This window comes from Castor canadensis, chromosome 13 (genome assembly GCF_047511655.1).
Source record: "Castor canadensis chromosome 13, mCasCan1.hap1v2, whole genome shotgun sequence".
In the NCBI taxonomy this organism is placed as follows: Eukaryota; Metazoa; Chordata; class Mammalia; order Rodentia; family Castoridae; genus Castor; species Castor canadensis.
In genome coordinates, this window is record NC_133398.1 from 72,310,856 (window position 1) to 72,334,061 (window position 23,206).

Sequence of the window (23,206 nt, forward strand, 5' to 3'; positions counted from 1 at the left end):
GCTCAAGATGTAGAGCGCCTGCCTAGCAAGCATGAGGCACTGAGATCAAACCCCAGTGCCACAAAAAAAGAAAAAAGAGAACCATTAAAGCAGACCCTATCTCTACTACTTGCTGTCACTGAACTTTGAACCTCAGTTCCCCACCTGATAAATGGGGATGATTGTGTTAGTCGACTTTCTGTTACTATAATAAAACCTAAGATAGAAAAATCAACTTACAAAGATAAAAGGTTTGCTTTGGCTCACCATTTTGGAGATTTCAGTCCAGAGAAAATTTGCCACATAGATTTTTGGTGTACAGTGAGTCAGAACCTCATGAGAAGGAGCATGAGGTGTGCAAAGCTGCTCACTTCATGGCTGGGATGTGAAGGAGAGAAAGAGGAAAGGGTTGGGGTCCCATTGCCTTCTTCAAAAGCACACTGCCAATGATCTGAAGATCTCCCAGTAAGACTTACCTCTTAAAGGTTTCCACCACTTCCCATAGTACCCAGTTGGGGACCAAGCCTTTAACACATGGGCCTTTAGGGGACCTTCCAGAACCAAATTATAACAATAATAATCATACTACCTTATACAGTTTTTATGAAGTTTAGATGAGATTATTTTTATAAAATATTTATAATAATGAATACAGTAAGTGTTCATTTTTATTAGTTCCTACCTGAAGCAAAGCATATAAACACATGCACATACCCTAAAGATCACATATGAAACAAGTTTTCCATCATTTGAGCCACTGTTTACAGAAAACCCATGAAAATTTGTCCAAACTTTTAAAAAAAGATCACACTGTTTTCCTTATTAGAGAGAAAGCCATTAAGTTTTCTAATAAGACAAGATCTGAATGAAGACCTAAGATCTGAATGGTGTAGCTCTTTGGGGCAGAGCATTTCAAGTAGAGGAAACAGTCAATGCAAAGTCCCGAGGGTCTGGATGGCTAGAGAGGAGCAATCCAGGCAGGTGAGGTCAGAGAAACAAGGGGGTGAGGGAAGGTTTTGTAGGACATGGTAGGCCACTGTGTAGACTTTGAATTTGTCCAAATGATTTGGGAAGTTGTTGGACCTTGAGCCACAGAGTGACATGGCTCAGTTCCTGTGTTAAAAAGATGTCCCTGATTACTAAGTTAAAAGAAAGGATTGGGGTGGGCAAGGCAGAAGATGCAGGAAGACCTGCTGCAGTATCCAGGCTGACAGCAATGGCAGCATGGCTGGGTCAAGCATGATGATGGATGTGAGCATAGTCAGCATCTGCTGTGTTTTTGATTCTGAACTGGCATTGTCTTGAGAGGAAGAGACCATCAAGGATGACTCTAATATTTTTGTCCTGAGAAACTGGAGGAAAACAATTCTGTTAACTGAGATGGGGAAGAGGAGACAGATAGAGGGTTTGGGAAGAAGTATGAGGCATTCTTGTTGGAACCTGTTAAGTATGATATAACTCTGAAGCATCCAAATGAAAATGGGGAGGTGGCAATGAGATGGAAGAGTCTGTAGTTAGTGAGCAATCCGGGCTAGAAATATTCATTTGGGAGTCATCAGTCTGTAGTAGTATTTAAAACTATGAGACTGGATGAAATCACTGAGCAAGTGGGGAGATAAAGGTAGGAGGTCAAGGGCAGAACTTGCAGGCACTCTGTGTTAAGGGGTCATAGAGATAGCAAATAGCAAAGGAGACTGAGGAGGAGCTGCCAGTGAAAGACAAGAAAAACCAGGACTCTGGAAGCCAAGTGAAGGTATGCAAGGAAGGTTTTGATGGCTGAACAGGAGTTTGTTAGGCCAGGGGTCCTCAGAATGTGGTCCCAGGGCATCACCAGCAGCAACAGCTGGACACTGGTTAGAATGTGGGAAATTATGGGCATGTCCCAGATCTAATGGATAAGGAACTCTGAGGGTGGAGCCCTCCAGGGGATGGGGAAGGACCCTCAAGTTTGAGACCCACTACCCTACTCACAAAATTGCCTGTACAAAATTATAAAGAAAATAAAGAAGAAGAAAAAGAAGAGGAAGAAGAGGAAGAGGAAAAAGGAAAGAGGAGGGGAAGGGTGGGGGAGGAGAGAGAGGAGGGGGAAGGAAGGAAAGGAGAAGAAGAAGAGGAGGAAAAAGGAAAGAGGAGGGGGAGGGTGGGGGAGGAGAGAGAGGAGGGGGAAGGAAGGAAAGGAGGAGAAGAAGAAGAGGAGGAGAGAAGAGGAAGGAGGAGAGAAGGAGGAGGAGCAGGGAGAGACCTTTATGGGAAGAGAATATTGTTGGAGACCCACTTAGCACTCAAAGATGAACTTGTAGCAAACAAATATTTCAGAATGACTCCTTCCCCACACCACACCCCCGTCCTCCACATCCCACTTTAGATCCTTCTACCAACCAATCTATCATGCTCTTTGGAGAGGAGGAATGCCCCCCGTTTCACTGGACGGAGGGAAGGCTGAGCACCCGGCATGCCAGAAATTCCCCTGGCTAAAAAAAGGGAGGTGGTATTCCGGGGTTAGCAATCCTAGGCCCTGAGCGTTGAGACATAAAGCTTATTTCACTCCCACCGTTTCCAAATTTCCCTGACGCTTTTCTGGGGAGAAGAGGTTAAAATTAGGGCCAGCCCTGCGGGACTGACATGCCAGATGCGCGGAGGCTGTCCCCTGAAATAAGCTGGTTCCCACCGCGGTTGGGCGGGGCAGGCGCGCTGGTCCCAACCCAGCAGAGGGACTGGAGCAAGGCCTGCCCCTTCCAAGTGTCTGCGAGGGGTCTGGTCCCAAGCTTTAAAATCCTGGGCGCAGGCACTGAGAACCGACCTCTCTCTCCCCCAGTAGCCACTGGCCTTTCAAAAGTGTGCCTGCCGTTGTCTCCTCCCTGCCCAGCCCTGCTGTCGCCGGGGACCAGCTGGGTCTGACCCGCCGCTGCAGCTCAGCGCAGCGCGCTCTGCACGCAGGCGTCTCATTGCCACTTGGCTCGCTCTGCAAAGTTGGCAGCTCGCGGGACGCGCTTTGCCTCTGCACCTCTCCCGGGCCCCCAGCGTCCCCGCTCCCACGCTCCCTTTCACCAAGAGCAAGCAACCCCGCTGCCAGCCTGCACCCTTCCTCCCTCTTCCCTGAAGCTCGACCATGCTGCTGAGGGGCGTCCTGCTGCTGGTGCAAGGTAAGGCCCCGCCCTGCGGAGACCTGGGGCGGGGGGGGGGCGCCCACTCCTGCTGCGGGGATGTGGGGCTCGCGGAGCTGGGCCATCCGAGGACGCCTCCCGATTGATCGCTCACTGCAGCCGCTAACCTCACTGTCCTGGCCACGCCTGGGGTGCGGGTGGGCGTGGGGACGTGCAGTGGAGGCCTCCGGGTTGCACTGGGGAGGTAGTGCATCCTCCCTCCCCATCCCGCAGCCTTCCCCCCACTTTCATCAGGTAGCTCCCCAGGTTGGTGCAAATGCTGCCGGCCGGGCGGGAGCCCGAACTGAAACTCTCTTTGTGCCTGCAGCCCTGCAGCTTGCTGGTGCCCTGGACCTGCCATCTGGGTCTTGTGCGTTTGAAGAGGGCACTTGTGGCTTTGACTCAGTGTTGGAGTTTCTGCCATGGATTTTAAATGAGGAAGGTAAGAGGGGTCCACGGAGAGGAGCCCGAGGTGAACTTTCTTCTTGGCTGGCTTTTTTTTTTTCTTTCCCACATGGATAATGTTATCTTGGAGTTAATTCCAAGTGTGAGTGTAAAGGGAAAAGTGTGAGTCATAAATCCTTCTTCCAGCCCTCAGCTGTGCTGCAAGGGAAGGCCAAGGAAGAGCTGGGGGAGGTGTCCCTGTGTACCTGGCCTGTGGGCAGCTGCTCTGAAGATGTGGATCTCCTCCCAGCACTCCCTAATGGAAGGGAAAGAGATTGTCACCCACCAGCTGTGTGCCTCCTGCAGGCCATTAGCCTTGCTGATGGTCAGCAGTACATCATGTGTGAACTGGGAAAGCCAGCTTTGCAGAAATGCTCCCAACCTCCTGTAAGGGGACCTCAGGGTTAGGACTGCCCACCATCCTGTGGCTCGTGGTGCTTTTGCTGCTGTGGGGTTTTATGCTTACCATCCTGTATCTAATCCAGCATCGGATAAAAGAGGAAGTGCCACCACAGATGTCTGAGGTCACTCAGCTGATGGGCGTTGGTCACTGTCTAACTACTTCACAATGGGTTCCAGTGACAAAGTTTAAATGTGGGAAGTTCAGATGTGTTTTCTTATCTTTCATTTTTACAGGAGAAAATGAATTTTAAGTACCTATCAGCAGGCACAGTGTGCCCTTCATCCTTTCCCTTCTATCTCTACTGTGCCACTATCATTTAGAAGCCTGCCATCCAGGACCATTTGGACTAGAAGATGGCCTCTTTTAAGAGACACCAAAGGAAACCAGCTAACCTCTCTCTCCCACTCAGTTGTCCTCAGATCTCAAACCATCCAGATGGTTCCCTGGGGCAGGGCAGAGTCCAGGACTCCTGGTTAGAATGTAGGAACTGCCACCAGGCCTTGGGGGTTTTGTTTACGTTAGCTTCTATCATTCTCACAGGTAGGTGATATTAGCACTACTTCAGAGGAGGAATCTGAGTCTTCGAATATTCAAATGGCTGGCCTATGTCATATAGCCATATGGCCAACTCTGAGCTGTTCAGTCAGGGAAAGAAACAGAAGGGAACTAATTCAGAAGTAAACTTGATCTCTAACACTGCCCCAGTCCTGACATCTACCATTTTCTTAGAGGTATGTAGGAAAAAGAAATTCTTGGTTTGTTATCAGAGGGGTTCCTACCCTGATGATGGCATTAGTTAGAAAAGGTTCTTTACTCTCACGACCCCACTCCTTTCCCTGCTCTGGTTGTGTGTAAAGCATTTTGAGAGATGGCCTTACAAATGTCATGCGTCTGGCTTTGGAGAGCATTATTATTTAGCACAAGTCTTTGGGGACTCTAGCTACATCAGAGTGGCCTGTTTGGTGTGTTCAGGCAGGGCTTGCTGTCCTTTCTTGAGTCTCTGATTCAGTGGGTCTGGGGTGGGACCCGAGAACTTCTCACAAATTCCCAGGTGCTAGGGCTGCTGCTGGTGGTGGTAGTGGTCTGGGGGAATCATATTTGAGAATCACAGACTTCCATGATTTCGTGTACACACACACACACACACACACACACACACACCTATGCTAGGGGCAACGCTGGGTGGAAGAATCACTTGCTCAAGTCTGCAAGTGAACAGCTCCTTGAATCTTGTGCCCTGGGCTCTTTGCTTGCCTTGCTCTGCTGCAGCCCTGAAGAAAGGAAATGAACATCACTCTTAAAACCAGGAGTCTAGGTCCCTGAGGTCCCTCCCTAGGCCTCCCCCACCACCTCATCAGGACAGAGCCCCCTCCCATCTGCCACCAGTCCTTGTGAGCATGCCACAACCTGCTGAGCACTGGGGCCTCCCAGGCCTGCAGGAAGTGCTCCACTGAGCTGGCACCTCCAGACCAGCATGGCAGTTAAACAGTCCCCTCCAGGGAAAACAGGAAGGTGCTTATAGGAAAGGATGATTACGATCTAATAGTATAATGAAGGCACTGTGGCTTGCCTTCTGCTTTCTTTCTAACAGCTGCTGCTTCCTGGCTCTTGACTGGGATGGCTGACTTGGCTGGGGGAAGTTCATTCATCCTCTGCCTGATTCAGGGTTGAACAGGCAGGTTAGGCCTGGGCAGTTACAGACCTAGGTTTCAAAGGCCAGAACTTGGACACTGGGAACTCTGGGAAGTGAAATAAAATGTGTGTCAGTTGCTGTGGTTGCCTGCTGAGGAACCAACACCAAGAATTTCCCTTATTAACCCATTTCTAGGTTGGTAAGTTAAAGATAACAAAATTGTCCTGGGCTGAAATTTGGCAAGCCATTCACAAGGCTCTCTGCAAATTTACTTCATCTGGCCTCAGAAACCCTTTAAAACTGGTTCCAAAGACCTCCATGTGCTGGAACCCCACAAAAAGCAGTGAGTTCCAGAGACTATGGCTCACAAGTCCTTGGAGCACAAATGACACTTCCTATTATCTTTGCTCAGTAGATTCATTTACAGTGAAGGGAACAAAAAGCAAATCTACAGATTTGAGTTTCATCCAGTTACGTAGGGATAGTGGAACGCTCCCCTTGTCTCAAAATATCTCCCCTGCTGCCTGAAATTTTATGTAAGACCCCACCCTTTGTTTTATCTAGACTATTAGGTCTCTAATCATCTCTGATTACAGTTCCAATGTCCCCCAGGTCTTGGTCACTTTGAAAAACCACCAGATACAGAATAAGGAAATTCTGATGGGGCAGTGTGTTGGTGGGGCTGTGTACCCCAATGGAGGGTGCCCCCAGGGAAGGTTGGATCCACTGATGACCATGCACTACCCTCTGGTCTTCTCTACCTTTGGTTTTGCCAGTGGTTGCTTTGTTTTCTTGATCTCCCTGTATGCTTTTTTATAGAATATTTAAAAATTTTTCCTAACTTGTCCAGGGATGCAAGATTATGTCGGACTCAAATTGGAACTTGCTTCATTTTCTATATATACAGATGGTACTGGGTTGAACTCAGATCCTCATACTTGCTAGGCAAGTGCTTTAGCACTTGAGCCAGGCCCCCAGCCCCTTTTTGGCTTTAGTCATTTGTCAGATAAGGTATCCTGCTTTTGCCTGATGCTGTTCTCAGATGGTGAGCCTCCCAAGTAGCTGATATTACAAGAATGTACTACCACACTGGGCAGATCTATGCCTTTCTCTCCTGCTTGATGCTGAAAATCTTCATTCATTTATCTTTAATAATGTCATATTTATTCATTCCTAGTTCAGAAAATATTGGACCCCCTATAGAACTGTGGCACTCAGTTAAAATTGAGACTGTTTGTCTGATGCCAGTGAGTCGTGCTTGTAATCCTAGCTATTTGGGAGACTGAGATAGGGAAGATCAACGTTTGAGGCCAGCCCTGGCAAATAGTTCTTGAGACCCCATCTCCAAAATAATCACAGCAAAATGGGTTGGAGGTGTGGCTCAAGCAGTAGAATGCCTGCTTTGCAGGCATGAAGCCCTGAGTTTAAACCCCACTCTCATCACAAAAAAGAAGGGGGGAAAAAAAAGGAGACTATTCATTGCATCTTCCCTAAGCCAGCTGTGGCTAAGGAGTCTTGGAGACCATGAAGTTGGCCTCACAATTCTAGTTACTCATTGAGAGGCTTGTGGCTTCACTCTTGGTTTTGGACATTGTGGCTTAGTACCTTGAACTCTACATAGAAACCGTTGGAGGAACTGAAGAAGGGAGGGAGGTCAAACCAAATCCAGGTACTGCTCCTTGATTAGAAGTCTAGTAGTGAGCCACAGGTCGAGGAAGGTAGATGCAGAAATATGTGGGCTCAAGAGGAAGTAGAAAGGAAATTCAAAGCACTTGTAGGAAGATCTGCTTTGCTTCTCCACAATAGAAGTCAAGGATGAAGTGATTGGTTAGCACAGGAAATCTTTAGATGGTTTTTGTACCTCAGAATAAGTGATGATTCAGGAGACAGGAAGACAATCATGGGGTCTGGCATAAGATAGGGATGGTGTGGGAGACATGGTGGAGTGTGCCAAGGTCACATTATAAGTACACACGTGTGTCCCTTTCTGATACCTCCTTCTATCAGCCAAGCTCATTCTTTCTTTTTTAAGTACACTCTTGGTTCCTTGGTCATCTGAGTTTCAGTTCTGCACTCAGTCATGTGCCAGTTATTATTAATAGTGATAAATCCTGCCTGATATTTACGATGGCCCAGCTGGAACCAAATGTCTGGGCAGGATCCCAAGGTGCCTTCTTGGGAGAGGAAGAATGCAGCTCTTGTCCTGACTTTGATGGCTGATTCAGCAGCCCACCCTGACATCCCCAAGTTCTTAAGGCAATTCTTGCCCTCATGGGGTTGCTGGGTCTTGCCTTACCTTTGCTGAACAATTACTTGGAGCTCTCCAAAAGAAAGCTCACACCCTATCTCCTTTTTATCGAGGCTGGAAGCCAGCACAAGTCTAGAATGTTCCTTGGTTGCCTCTTCAAGAGATGGATGACCCCAGAAAATCAGCCAAATTATCCCTGTAGTGTCACATGCTATTCCCTAGCCATACCTTGAAGTTTCTGCTGTCAGGCTGAGCATGGCCTGGGGTCTGCCCTGGCTCTGCCTAGGAGCCTTGGAGGACATCCAGCACAAGCTCCTTATTTTCAGGGAAACACACTGAGGCCCTGCCACTTGTGGTCATGGCCAGGTCAGTGGTTGCCTTTGGGTAGGGCCTGTCTCTTTGACTTTCCACCAGTTCTTTTCTCTGTGCTGCTCTTGACATGGATCCTGGCCTCTTGAGCCTCACTGTGTTGGAAACTCTTCCTCAGAGATCTAATTATATATCAGACATGTGAAAGAACACGGATCCCAAAAGTGCAGTGCTTTAGGTCTACCAAACCCACAAAACACTACATTTTATGCCACACCAACATTTATTCACTCTCTCCAATTTGTAAAGCTCCTGCCTGGCTGCAGCCTTCAGCATATAGAAAAGACCCTAGCACATAGTAGGGCTTCAGTAAATACATGTTGAATGAATGAATATGCTGAATGAGTGAATCCAGCATTGGATCATGAAAATGTCCACATAGATCTTGTGTGCACCTGGCTCATTCTGCCTCTTTCCATAAAAAAGGTAGTTCTTTTCATGAGGAGCAGCCTAAGCCTAGTGGTTAATACAAACTCTGAGCTGGGCTGATTGAATTAAAATCCAGGCTCTGCTCTTTCTAGCTCTTGACCTTGGGCAAGTGATTTGTCCTCTCTGTGTCTTAATTTCCTTGACTGTAAAAGAAGACAATAAAAATATCTGTCTCATAAGATTGTTGTGAAATCTATATACATTAGCACATTTAACATATATTGAGCACTTTATACTTGTACCCTGATGTTATTCTTACTCTTAACTATTACTAGATTTATATTTTATCACCATTATACACATTACAAGTAAATATTAGTTCTACTAATTCAGATGATTTTTCAACATAGTTTCTGGGGAGCTAAAGGAATTTTGTTTTCTGATTCTTTTGCCATTTGGTCTTTATTCCAACCAGACAGAGAACCCTCTTTTTCTTATCATTTGGCTGTGTTTTAAGCATCAATGAGCCTCTGCTCACTTATGTGTGGCTGGTACCTCAGTCTCAGTTGGCTCTATTATGAGTGTTTCTGGTACCTTCCATGAGCTCCCAGGCATGCTAATCTCTCACCCCTTAGCTTCAGGCAGACCTCTGACCTTGGCCTCCTTGTCCATCATGCTTTTCTGGAACTCATGCTCTTTTCTGACCCCTCCATTTGCGACTGGACTGGTGATATCTACTGGCTCCTTCCTGCCTGTCCCAGGCTCTGTATAGCTGGCCTCCTTCCTAGCCAGGCCAATACCCTGTCTGAGTTCCTCACTATTCAGATTAGAGTAACCCAGTGGGGAGCAGCTATCCAGATCCTGGCCTCCTCCCCAAGAAGACATCTGGGGATTTTTAGGATGTTTCCTTCTCATAATTGCAGAAGTCGGCCAAGGTCACAATATGTTGGGAGGAAAAAACCAATTTTTTTATTGTAGGACTTTATGCTTTCACCACCATCTTCAAATTTCTTAGCACAGTTGCTGTGTTTTGTGATTTGCACATTGGGGTATGATATTCATAAAGAATCCTGTTTCTTGAAATAGCAGCATCTCTTTTGTTAGGTCACCAGAGGAGCAGTACCATTTCTATCTTTTATTAAATAATACTTGGTTTTCAAAAATTTGAGTGAAACCCAGTTATTCTAATAGAGGTTTGGACATTTCAGTAAGTCAGTTGAGCAGGCAGTGAACTTGTCTTGGGCATCTGGGCTGGTTGATCCTGATTTTCACACCTGCTCTACTACTGTCCCTGAATTTTTCTTATGCTTGTCCTAATCGCATTAGCCTATTATCTATGTATTCAGGTCAAGGTTCTCAAAATGTTTGACTATATATCTATCTGGAAGAAGGCAGTGCTAAATACTGAAGAACAGATTGCTAGTGATAAATGAGGAAGCTACTTAGGAGCAAAACACTTCATAGTAGATCAGAAATTTCTCTTATAGATGGCCTCCTGTTTCACTTAGACAATGGTTTTCCACCCTGGCTGACATTACTTTAAAATTTCTTTAAAAGTGATCATCTCCAGCTCCTATCTCAAGAGGCTTTGAATTATTTGTCCAGAAATGAGACCAGTCTTTGCATTGGTTTAAAAAAATAACTAACACTTACAAAAGAAAAAAACTCCTTAGATGACTCTAACATGCTTCTATAATCATAGACAGTACACTGGAATTACTGCTAGCTCCCCAGCTCCTCCAGATACAAGAAAGAAGAGATGCCATCCTATTAAAAATTCTTTGATAATGTCAATTGTCTATAGGATAAATGCCTAGCTTGGCATTGGAGGCCCTTTGTGATTTGCTTCAAGTTGCTTTTCTGCTCTTCCTTCCCACTAATCCCTAACATGCTGTTCACTCAACACACCCTTTAATTTCTTGCCTCCTGCTCTATTTGCACTGTTCTTTACACCTATATTATCCTTTTCTATTCTCCTGTCCCAGACTGCGCTATTTAAAATATTGTTATGGTTTGGCTATTAAATTATGTCCTCAAGGGTCTATATGTAAAAGACTTGGTCCCCAGAGTGGAGTTTTGGGAGGTGCTATGGAACTTTAAGAGGTGGGGCCCCATTGGAGATTGTTAGGTCATTGAGGTATGCCCTTAGAAGAGACTGTGGAATCCCACCTGTCCTTTCTCTTATCTGTTCCACTTTGGGATGTGACCATTTTGGTATTTGTACACTCCCATCATGATGTCCTTGCTGCCTACAACAGAGGCCAGATTAACAGGTCCACTTGATCTTGGGGTTGAATCAACAAAACTGAAAGCTAATTAAACCTTTTGTTTTGATAAGTTAGTTGTCTTAGATATTTTGTTTTTATAGCATGAAACTGGCTAATATAAAAGCTATCTGTGCTTTAAGGCTCTGCTCTTTCTTAAAACATTCCATGATTGTCTGAGTGAAATTAACTTCCCCCTTTTCCCCTTTCACGTGGCTCTCTTCACTTTCTACCCTGTAACTATTCTTATTTGTGCCTCTTTATTGGAGTGTCCACCCATGTCATCACTGGAGTGTTACCTCATTGAGAACAGAGATCATATCCTCCCCACAGTCCCTGACCAAGAGTATATGGTATCAACAAACACTGGGACTTCAATCAATCTCTAAAGCCCTTATTGAGATTGATAGAAAAATAAAAATTAAAAATCATTGACATTTTTCTTTTCAGTGAAGGAGGTTGTGTTTACTGGTCCTTCCTACCATAGGACTTCAAAGACTTTAGAGGCTTATGTTATAATTTCCAGACACAACAGTGAAGCGGTATTTCAACTTGCCTCACTAATGCATGGTGTGCTTCATCTGTGACATGCCAGTTGACAAATAGCTAGCTCTTGAATTATTCACCCATCAGGGCTGCCCAAGTGCCTTGATCCTCTGCCATCGCAAACAATCACAGTCTAACCTTGAGAGCAGTCCTGCTGGGTCAGAAAAGTATTTTTGGCAAAAGATTATTAGACATTGAACTGGTTATTAAAAACTGGTGTTTGTAAGGAACTCAGGTGTGAGGCATCAATAGTAGCCATTTTTGTGGGGAAATGCCAGGAAGGATATTTGTCTGCTCTAGGGAGAGTTTCTTGCATAAGGATATGACAGAGAAGTCAGAGAATCAGGTTTGCAATTCAGTGAGATTTGCCAGAATATTTGCTTTCTCTGTTTTGTGAGAAATGTGTGTGTGTGTGTGTGTGTGTGTGTGTGTGTGTATGTTGGGGGTTCTGAGGCTAAGAATAAGATAAGAAAATAAAACATGTGGTATCATGCCATTATTTCATGGACTCATGAATGAATCATATGTTCTACAGAAAAAAGCTGCTAAAGAATATTTATTCTACCAACAAACATGTGAGTGTCTACTGCTCATCAGGTACTGTGCCAGTACTGGGAGAACATACTACATAGAGTACATGCAGCATGTGGAGTTCATAGCCCATGGTCTCTGTCCTTGGTGGTAGCTGTAGACCAATCAGAGAAAACGTATCTAAATTATGGTTGAGAGTAAAGGAGTTGTGTACAAGTCAAGGATTTTCACTGCAAACAGCATAAATTGGCAGCTTAAATTAAGAAGAAAATAGCTGCTTGGGAGGCTGAGATCAGATGGATTGGGGCCAGCCTGGAAAAAAAGTACATGAGACCCTATCTCAACAGAAAAAGGCTGGGTGTGATGGCATGTGCCTGCCATCCTAGCAACAGCAGGAAGCATAAACTAGGAGGATTGCAACCTGGTTGGCATGGTCAAGAAGTAAATCCTAGCTCCAAGATAACCAGAGCAAAAAGCCAAAGGAATGGCTCAAGCAGTAGAATGTCTGCCTATCAGCATTGAGTTTAAACCTTGTTACCACCAAAAAAAAAAAAAAATTAAGCAGAAAAGAATTTATTGGAAGGGTATCAGCTTTCAGCATCAATAAGTTTAGAGAGTTATATCTGAGTAGGAATAAAGAGATGCAAAGTGTAGGCAAGATCCTTCTGGAGGAATCATTTGTGTGATTTTGCCACTCCATGTTGGTAACTCTACTGAGGACCTCCCTTTGTTCATTCAGTAGCTTGAGACTGCTCAGTGTGAGGAAGATGAGCTTGTAAATAGGGATGCTAATTAGGGGACCATTCAGTGGTCCGAGAGATGATAAGGGGCTGAATTTGAGGAGGGATATTAGGTATGAAAAGGAAGGAGTAAATGAAATGCAACAAAGAGATTAAATTGGCCAGTTTGATGACTGATTGGGTGGGATGAGTCAGAGGGAGAGGGACCCCCAAATTTCTAGTTTGGGTGCTATTTGGCTTGTGATGCCAAGAGTTGGGACAATTTCAAGAGGGACGTTATGTTTAGGTTAGAAAAAGATATGATATTTCTGAGCTGCCTGGAAAACATCTAAGTGGGTAGAGGTCTCCAAGTAGGTATTTGATGGAAGAATCTGAAAGTCAGGTACAGTCTGGGCAGGACTACAGCCATGGGAACCTTCAACATAAAGACAGTGGTTAAAATCTTGAGCACAGATGGGCTCAAACAAAGAGAATCATGAAGTAAGAGGAGGATGCTGACAATGGGGCTGTAAACTCACAAAATGGGCCTAAGCAAGGAAGGGGAGAGGGCATGAAAGAAACAGAAAGAATTAGGCTAGTATTTGGGGAATTAGGAAAGTGACAGCCACAGGAGCCAAAGAAGTTGAGAGTTCCCATGGGAAGATGTGATCAACAGGATGCAGTGCAGCAGAGGTTGGCTCAGGTCATGTGGCCGTTGGAATTGACTGTTGGGAGATCATTGGTGCTGGATGAGTGTAGTTTCCATGGAAAGAGGACAGAACTTTGAGTAGATAAGTGAATGGAAAATAAAATATAGATGATTGGTGGAGATTTCTCAGCAAAGAAGTTTGAATGTGAAAAGAGAGATCCCACCATATCTACAAAGACACTTCAGATGAAAGGGTATTTTTTTTCTTTTGTTTTTGTTTTGTTTTGGGAAGAGAAGACTTGAACTCGTTTATGGAGTAAAGGGAAGAGATTAGCAAAGAAAGAAGATTCAGGAAACAGAGATTTCCTTATTAGCTCTAGATTAGACCCAATTTCTACTTTGAAAATTCGGAAGTCTCAAGTATGTATGAATTGTTTTAGCTCATGTAACCTAAGAGCTTCCATTGAGAGGCTCATGGGCACTGGAGTGTCAACCTCAAAATGTGTGAAATTTTATTTTTATTGCAAATGCAATGGAGGTAGGAGATTTGACTAAATCTATGGTAACCATGATGCAGCTTGGAATGTACTCATTAAAAATGAAAATATATCTTTTATAAGATGCAGGAGCATGTCTTAGGTCTAAGGGAACTTTAGTGACATGACGTGCTATTTCCACCATAGGAGTAGTTCTCCGTGAGAAGTGAGGGCGTCATAATGAGAGAATCATGTACTAGCTAGGGTCCAGGATCTAGAGACAGTACTGAACAGTGCCTGTCAAGCTATCATTGTCTTCAACCTTCACAGCACTCTTGAAGGTTATTATTGTTAGCATTTAATAGATGTAACACAGAGATTAAAAAAAAAAAACTTGCTCAAAGCCATAGAGAGTGGGAGAATAGGGATGGCAACCCACCCCCCCCCCCACCCGGCTGCAGTTTTGAGCTTCCCTTTTGGCAATGGGCTGCCTCTCCCAATGAGCAGGATCGTGCCTTTGCACTTCCAGAGGTCAGCACTGAGGAAGACAGACTGGCAAGATTCATGTTCCTCTAGAAATAAATGCAAACTTCTGAAAAATATTGATGATGACCCAAATTCCAACTCCTTCTCTGACTCCTCAGCTACAACTCCTCTGTCTCCCAGGCAGTAGCCAGCTTGGAAGGCACCAACAAAGGAAGAGTAATGTAGTTTATACTTATTTTTTCCATAACAGATTAGAGTTTGCTCCTGGAACTATTTGAAGGATTCTCTTCTCAGTCCTACACATAATCTTGGAAAAAAAAAAACCTCAGGGAAAATTTACAGCTTGACTTAAAATACTTTGGCAGTCTTAAGGAATACTCCTAACTTTCAAATTCGTCTAGTCTTGCTGTGAAAAAATAAAAAAGAACCCAGATCAATGTGTTTTTGCAAGCTGGTGGTACTACAACAAGCATTTTGGTACTTATTTATTCTATTACTCTTAATAGAATGGCAATGTTGCCATACAGCAGTGTGATGTATAACTTAGCTAGATGCTTAGAGAAATTTCCATCCCTTATTTGAAAATCTTTTGCCTCACTGCCAAAGAGAACTGAAGTGTTATTTGGGGCTGTGCATATAATGAAGATGACTTTAATATGGTTCTGCTTTCCTGAGAAGTTGCTTCTTTTGCTTACCAATATTTTATAACAAAGACTATCTAATCTGAAACTACAATTTAGGACCTTTTCTTTTTAAGCTTCTGCAGCTTTTTTCTACTTCTGGAACTTTGTTATAAATAAACAAAGGATAGGATAGACTGTTGGAGAATTTTCTTTTGGTTCTGTACTGTGTGTTGTATCACACAAGAAAAGTAATGGTAGAGATACATATCATGCAGCCTGCATGATTCATTTCTAAGACTGGCCTTGGCACTTGGACTTGTTTGCTTTATAAGTATATGCTTTAAAAGTGCTAAATTCAAAGAAAACTATGATAGCTATAGGTATAAATCTCAGGTTTTTAGACTACACCATTTAAAGAACATATCAATAGTTGCCAATGATGTCTTAATTTCTTTCATGCTCAGGTTTGATCCAAATGATCCTCCTGCCTATTGAGTATGCTATTAAGCAACTTTTGAGAGAGGATGAGGGTGACATACTTGTGTTGCAGTTAAGTGAACAGCTCAGTTGCTGTGAAACTTTTTCCTTCCCTCAGAACCTCCCTCCAGCCTCTTTTTGTTCTATAAATGCAACTACTCACAATGAAAATCACTGAAAGATGAAGAGTGTGCAAAATGGTTTATATTTTTAATTACCCCCCTTTCATTTGTCATTTTGGTTATCAGGAAGTCATTTGTACTTTTGTGAACATATTCCTGCCATAAAATAAGTTTGAATGCGTTTATGAACCATCTCTTGCTGAGCATAATATTAGCCTGGTGGTCTAAGAATTCTTAGAAAAGTAATGAGTCTTGAAAAAATAGATAGTATTCCATCAAAATGTGCAGCAAATCATGGCCATGCACAAAACACACTGCATTTGAGACTCAAATGATTTAAGTACTTTTCCTTGGAAATATTTGACAAAGGAACAAGCCTGGAGAGTGAACAACAGGGGCTCAGAGTTTTAATTTATTTTTAGTCTCTATCACCGGCTATGAGGCATCTTCCAGAATGCCATTGGGAAAACCTGGGCTGGCACTGGGGATGGTGCCTGGCATCTTTTATTTTTAATTTTTATTCTTACATCTCATTTCAAGTTTGATAAACAAACTCAAAACTCAAAGTGGCGTTTGCAAGCATTTACTGAGCATAGGATGGGCATACTGGCATTGAACCTGAAGATCAAGGAGGAAAATGAATAGTGAAAATGTTTTTGTTAAACATTAGGCAATTGTTACATGCCAAACATTGTACTAGAGGCACCAATTCATGGAATTCCTGTAAAGGCCCAATGAGGAAGATACTCTTTACAGATGATGAAACTGGGGTGTAGAGTTTTTTTAACATTCTCAAAGTCATGGAACAAGTAATTGATGGAGCCTGAATTTTAACATAGGTCTGTCTCCAAAGACTAAGCATATAACCATTCTGCTATGTTGCCTCTCTGTTCTCAATTTCCTTTGACATTGGCTTGCAAAAGATCTTTGTGATAAATATAATAGTAGTAATTATAAGAATAGCTAACCACTATGGAGTGATCTTATCTGTGTCCTGGACTGCTTTGGGGGAGTTTTTTTTGTCTTAGAAATTCTTTTTTTTTTCTTAAATTATTATTTATTATTGTTGTACTAGGGGTGCATTGTGACATTTACAAAGTTCTTATAATATAGCCTAGTTGGATTCATCCCCTCATCATTCTCTTTTGTCCCCTCCCCCCATTCCAGAATTTTTTCAACAGGTCTCATTTTTTTTCACAAACAATTATGTTCATGAATTATGTTCATAAGTACATAATAATTCTACCATATTCACCCTTCTACACCCTTTCTGTATATTGGACTAAGACTTTTATGTTAAATAATTTGACCATCTGAACAACCCAGTGAGTCAGGTCCCATGTCCATCCCATTTTAGGGTTGTGGTAAGTGAGGCACACAGAAACCTGCAGGTCTTAGAGATCCTAGTGACAGGGCTATGTGTTATAACAGATTTTTCTGGCTAACTGTGTTCTGTAAAGGAAATAGCCATTTTCACATTCACTTTTTTCTCTACATTTTGAGGCAACAAAGTTTTCTACTTGGGTTCTGGTGTGAATTACTAAGGGAATCATGTTAGAGCATTAAATATTCTAGATTCTTCTATACACAGGGGTCCCACCACCAAACAAATTCTAATTTGAGGAAACTTTATGTCAACCTTTTCCTTTGGAAATGGCACGGGGCCCTGGGACAACAGAAGAATTTTCTGCCTGGTTCCAAGTTAAATGAGATTAGCTTGAAAACTCCTGTGAGAATCTCCCACTCAAAGGATCCCCACAACTGCCCTGCACTCTCTGGACAAAGTCCAGAAGGACTTGTGTTCTTGACAGTCTTGATGGTCTCATTTTGAAAAATGAGTCAAGAATTCTTTATGCAAAAAAGTAGAAAATGTAATATCTGCTTGGGTTGTGCCTAAAGACATTCAAACTCAAATGGAGAGGGGTATGAGCAGGAAACAGTTCAAGCATAAGGACAACAGAAGTCTTCCAATCTTGCGATGAAAGCAGAGGGTGAGATTATCTGTCTTTCTAGCTTTTCACTCTGTAGTGTCTTTTGATCCATGGAAATAAACATGCATCTTTCTTTAATTCTCACAATTCAATGAGGAAGATATTCTTTATGAAGAAATTGGGAGTTGGAGAGTTTGCTTTAACATTTCCAAGTTTATGCCATGAGATGTGAGCATGTACTTTAGGAAGCAATAAGATAATAAGGGCTTATGGTCTATTAAAGTGAGTACTTTCCCCTTAAGGTTTTTTCATTTGACATTTGCCTACCTGTGCTAGGCAATAAGGCTGACAGTGGTAGGTAATAAAGGTCCCTTCCCTTGAGGAGTTGCCAGTCTAGGAGAAGAAATGAGATATATAACTGTAACTGTAACCTAATGCCTTAAGATTGGTGCCATGACAAGGAAAGTGTAGAAGACTCTGGTGGTTCAGAGGTTAATGACAAACACTATGGATAGGGTCAAGTGGATATAAGGAGGCCTCTTGGAGGTTCTGGAAATAAAGGTGGATGTGACTAAGGGGTGTGGTTCTCAGAACACATCATCTAGGAGGAGCAGTATGAGCCCAGGCAGGAGATAGGACAATAAGGAGACCTGATATGGAATGTGCATAAATTCTTTCATAGTAGATGCATTGGGTACAGGAAGGAGAAGTACATAAATATGGTTTTTTGTGATGCTGAATATTAAACCCAGGGCTTTGAACAAGCTAGGCAAGTGCTCTATCTTTGACCTACATCCCCAGCCTGAAAGTCCATAAATAAAATCAGAGCTGGCAGAGTGGTTCCAGTGGTATAGCACCTGCCTAGCAAATGCAATGTCCTAAGTTTCAGTACCATCTAAAACCAACAAAACAAATAAAATTTGTATTTGTTATCAATCCATGCACATGGTGGTCAGAGATGTCTGTCTTTTGAATCTGTGGCCTCAGTTGCTCACATGAGGGCACTTCTGGGCTAGGACCTCCACACTACTTAGTTGTCCATATAGTAAGGGACTGATTGATACTGTGTCCAGAGGATGAGTGCTCAGTTCTTCAGTGGAGAATGAGTTATTTGTCAATCAGACCTCAACCATGATATCATAATAATGATGGTCATTAACTGCCGCATTCTATATACCATACACATATTATTTCAAAACCTTATAACCTTTTATGATCCCATGGTTGTCTCCATTTTGAATATGCACAACAGAGATCAGAGAGGTTAGTCAGTCTGCCCCAGTCCACACAGCCAGAGTGGTGATCAGAGTGGCACAGTGCCTGTGCCATTGTCTTGCCTTTGGATGCCCATTCTTAGTTTTACACTGAAGGTGCTTCCAAGGAAGTACAGGATTTAACTTCTGGCCTCAAGAAATGAACACAGTTCCAAAGTCTCATATGTTGACTATTCGTGACTCTTCCTCCCAAACCAAATTCTTCACATTTTTGCCTTTGCTAGGAGCTGTTCAACCTGCCATCGACCCACCACAAGCATCTTTCCCAAACTCCTTGGGGCCACTGGCTTTGTGATGGTAGGCTTTTATTTCGCCTTCCTCCTTCTCTCCTGTCCCATTCAGGTCCTCTCACATAATCTCCTCCCCTTTTTCATCCTATGTGACTTGCTCATCCAAGCTGAGAACAAATTTTTCCTCGTTTACTCAGGTAACCTACTGTACTAGTTCATTACTATAAGAAAATACCTGAGGCTGAGTGATGTTTATTTTGGCTCATGGTCCTAGAGGTCCAAGGCCCAGAGGCCACATCTGGTAATAGCCTTTATGCTGGCAGAGTTGGAAAGCAGTATTCTTGTACTCTCTTCCAATATTCATTGACTAGAAAAGAGTACTAGAAGAGAAACCGGAAGCACTCATATGTATGCATGTCTTCTGCTCTCTCTCTCCCTCTTATTATAAAGCCACCAAGATCAAGTCAATCATGGAGCCCCTCCCTGATGACCTTATGGAATCTTAATCACCTCCCAAAGGCCCCACCTGTAAAACCATAGCACCATTAAGCTTTCTTTCTCTTAACACCTCACCATGGGGATTGAATTTCAACTCACGAATCTTTAGAAGATACAGTCAGACCGAATTCAAACCATAACATCTAGTGTCATTATGACAAAACTGATACCAGGTCCCACTTCCCAAATAAAGCAGTGGTGAAGAGAAAGCTTTAGCATTACATTGGTTGTCTGGGGCTTAATCCTTGAAGAATAGATTTCTTCTTCTTTAGAGGCAGTGAGATCACTGATGGCTTCTTTAGCATTTACCGCTAATGATGCTGAGGTCAAGGGTGATATCTTTGGGTAGCCTGCACTGGCACACTCAAATGCTCAATTCATTAATTCCATTACCTGGAGCACGATGCTTGTTTGACTCACTGGTAATTAATGTAAGTAAGGATATGCAACAGTGCCACATCCTAGGCGTGCCTGACCCCTTTCCCCATCCCTCCACAGGCCGTGGAAGTCTCTTTCCATCACTCAGGTCTCTGCTGAAATGTTACCTCTCTCCCTGGGCACTCTGTGTCCCTCACGGTCAAACACAGCACCTAACTTTAATTCTCTGTACAGCACATTAGCTCTCTGACTTTTTGGTGTTGACTTAAGTATTTGTTTATTGTCCACCAGCCCTGTGAAACTTGTCTCACTTGTATCACCACAGATTCTCTCGTGCCCAGCTCAGTGCCTGGCACCTGGGAGACACTCAACCCATGCTTGAAAAATGTATGAGTAAATCTCAGTGCCTGTGACAGTGTCACCTTCCTTGTTAAAGGAAAGGAGATACCAGATGAGTGAGAGCATCAGAGACATTCTGCATAAGCTATGTGTTTCCTTCAGGGATGTATCTAGGCAGAAAAGATGAAATTTTCAGTTACACTTTAGTGTGGTGTCACTAACTCCACCTCTGCTGGTTTGAGCAAGTGCTCCATTGGGGGGACAGAGATTTATTACCCAGAAGGAAAGTAATATTTTCTTCGTTTGACAAATCTGGAAAGCAATTCCTACAGCAAGTAAAAGACATATAATATGTAGAAGCTAAATTCTAATACATTTCCCAGCCATGAGTAAGAATGATGTGTGCTTGTGTCTGTGTGTGTGTGTGTGTGTGGTTACCCTAGGTTGTAGTCTGATAGCAATTTTCAGAAAACTGGCTAGTTCCTCCCTATGTATGAATTATTCAAACAGTTGTCCTAATTCTCTTTTCTCCCCCTACAATAAGCCAAAATGATGCCTGGAATCCATCATGGTAATCATTCCAGATCACGTGAAAAACACTCTCCCTTACCAGCACAAACTTTGTCTTTTACGATTCCAGAACTCAGTGTGGAGCTCTTAAAGCAGTTTGAAAAGAAATTGCCAAATCATGGATGTGAGTGTCTGGCCCTATTTCTCATACATCTTTGTAAAAATATCCACAAGTTCTGTATTCTCCAGCCTTCTGTATATGAAGGTATGCAGTGCCCAGCATTGTAATGGAGATTTGAGTTCTATGTCTCCTGGCCCACTTAAATACAACCATGATGACTAATGGCTGCCATTTACCAAGGCCCCTCTTCCTCTGTCATACAATCACCTTGTGAGGTGGGTGACATTCCCTCAGTACATAGAGGAGGAAACATAAGTCTCTAGTGGTTAAGTGACATGCTTGATATCACACTGCCAGAAGTGGCAGGACCAGGGCATGAATCTGTCCTGCTTTGTCATTCCCTAAGCAATATCATTATTCTTTAACCTTTCTTTATGCACTTGTCAATCTGGCAAAGAACAAAATTGCAACAATTTATCTTAAATTTTTAATTGGTTTTGTTTTACAGTTCTAAAAGCAGGCAACATTTCATAAAATAGAATAAGTGTTCCCTTGGGCTGTGCAGACGAAATTTGTTTTGTAGACAGAGAAGGGCTGAAAAAAGTCTATTTACCTTGTAAGGTGGGCACAATATAATAAAAAATTGTAACTGGTTAACTTCTGGTGACATTCATGTAAGTACTAAATCTAAGGGAACTATCATCATGTCAATTGAAACTGGCCTTTTTTTTTTTTTTAACACAAATTTTGGCGGTTACCTCCCCATCCTGATAGAAAGCACAGCCAGATAACATCTTCATTTTGATTTTTAGTTTGATCTGTTGAGGTACAGTGGGAGAACCTAGTCTAGAAAAATGGAATTGTAATTGTCATTTAACAATTCTTTTATTTTGCTGGACTCATTTGCGAATGTAGCTTTTTATTCCGACTAGGCGCTGTCTCTCCAACCATGTCATTTATCCTCTTATTCCCCACAGGCCTTCACTAAATGCTCTGCAAATAATAAACTGGGATCTGAATGGTGGGTGCGGGGGGGGGCAAATAAGGCACTCAAATTTAAGGTGGTCTCAGAAGTCTCAGTAATCAGGAGAAATATTACTTTAACGTACTACTTTAAAAACTCGTAATTAGCAGATAAGGGAGAATGATGAAAGGGGGTGAATTCAACTACTATATATTGTAAGAACTTTTGTAAACGTCACAATGTACCTCCCAGCACAACAGCAATAAAAATAGAAAATTCATAAATAATGCAAAAATTAGGTGAACAATATCAAAACTTTACTTACTTAATTTATTTTGTGATACTGGGGTTTGAATGTAGGACCCCACACTTGCTAGGCAAGTTCTCTACCACTTGAGTAGTGCCTCCCGTCCTTTTTGTTTTGGTTATTTTTCAGGTAGGGCCAGTCTTGGATTATGATCCTCCTACCTCTGCTTCCCATAGAGCCATGGTTACAGACATGCCCCACCACATCTATCTTATTTTTTGAGATAGGGTCTCACTAACTTGTTTTGGCTCAGCTTGGCCTTGATCCTCCCGTCTCTACCTTCTGTGTAATATTAAATTGTAACTGAAGACAGATTCCAGCTCAGCATTTAGTCCCCCCTTGCCTCACCATAGTGCCAGCCCCATAAGAGGCACTTAAAACTGGCTAAGTGAATGGATGTAAAATTAGTGCTTGGCTTATGTGAGCTAAGTGCATGATTAAGGATATAGTAAAATGTTCTCACTCGGAATCACTGATGAATGGGGTAGACAAAAGTCTCTCCTCCTGTCAGTGTGCACACAAAGACATTTGTTGAGCTGGAATGGCTGTGCAAACCTAGAAGAATGGGCCATGTCCAGTCTTCCTACCAACCTTAGCAGCACAGGGGTAGATTTTTGGTTTTTGTGTTTTTTAAAAGGAAAAATTTAACTCTAAATTTTTAATGGCCCTGACTGTCTAAGATTCCGAAGTTTCTGCAATTGTCTTTTTGTTTTGCTATTTTTTCCCTTTTTTCCCCCTCCCAGGAAATCAGAGTACAGCCCCTTGATATGCAGGGGTGTTCAGATCCCTCATATAATACGACAGAGAATTTACTTACATTCTCCTGTATACTTTAAATTGTCTCCACATTGCTTATCAAATCTAATACAACATGTGGTGTAAATAGTTACTATACTGTGTTGTTTAGGGAAGAAGGATGAGGGAAAAGGTGAGCACATGTTTAATGCAGACACCATTGCTTTGTGTGTATATTTTCAACCTGCAATTAACTGAATCTGCCGATGAGGAACCTGTAGATATGGAAGGCTGAATATAGTTGTTTTGGAAGTACAGAATTGTGCTACACAGAAATATATACATATGCTGGGTGTGGTGGTACATGCCTGTAATCTCAGCACTCAGAGACTGAGGCAGGAGGATTGTGAGCTCAAGATCAGGGTAGGCTACCTAGCA

General features: G+C 42.9%; 1 protein-coding gene across 2 annotated transcripts in view; it reads left to right on the forward strand.

Moving 5' to 3' along the window:
- The first annotated feature begins 2,651 nt into the window (after window positions 1-2,651).
- Mamdc2 (MAM domain containing 2) overlaps window positions 2,652-23,206 on the forward strand; it is a 149,064-nt gene continuing 128,509 nt past the window's right edge. The window contains exons 1-2 of one of the 2 annotated variants that reach the window (XM_074052015.1): window positions 2,652-3,122; window positions 3,451-3,564. In XM_074052015.1, coding sequence (XP_073908116.1) covers window positions 3,089-3,122; window positions 3,451-3,564 — 148 coding nt within the window. In that variant the 5' untranslated portion in view covers window positions 2,652-3,088. The remainder of the gene's footprint in view (window positions 3,123-3,450; window positions 3,565-23,206) is intronic. The other variant, XM_074052014.1, reaches the window with a different exon arrangement.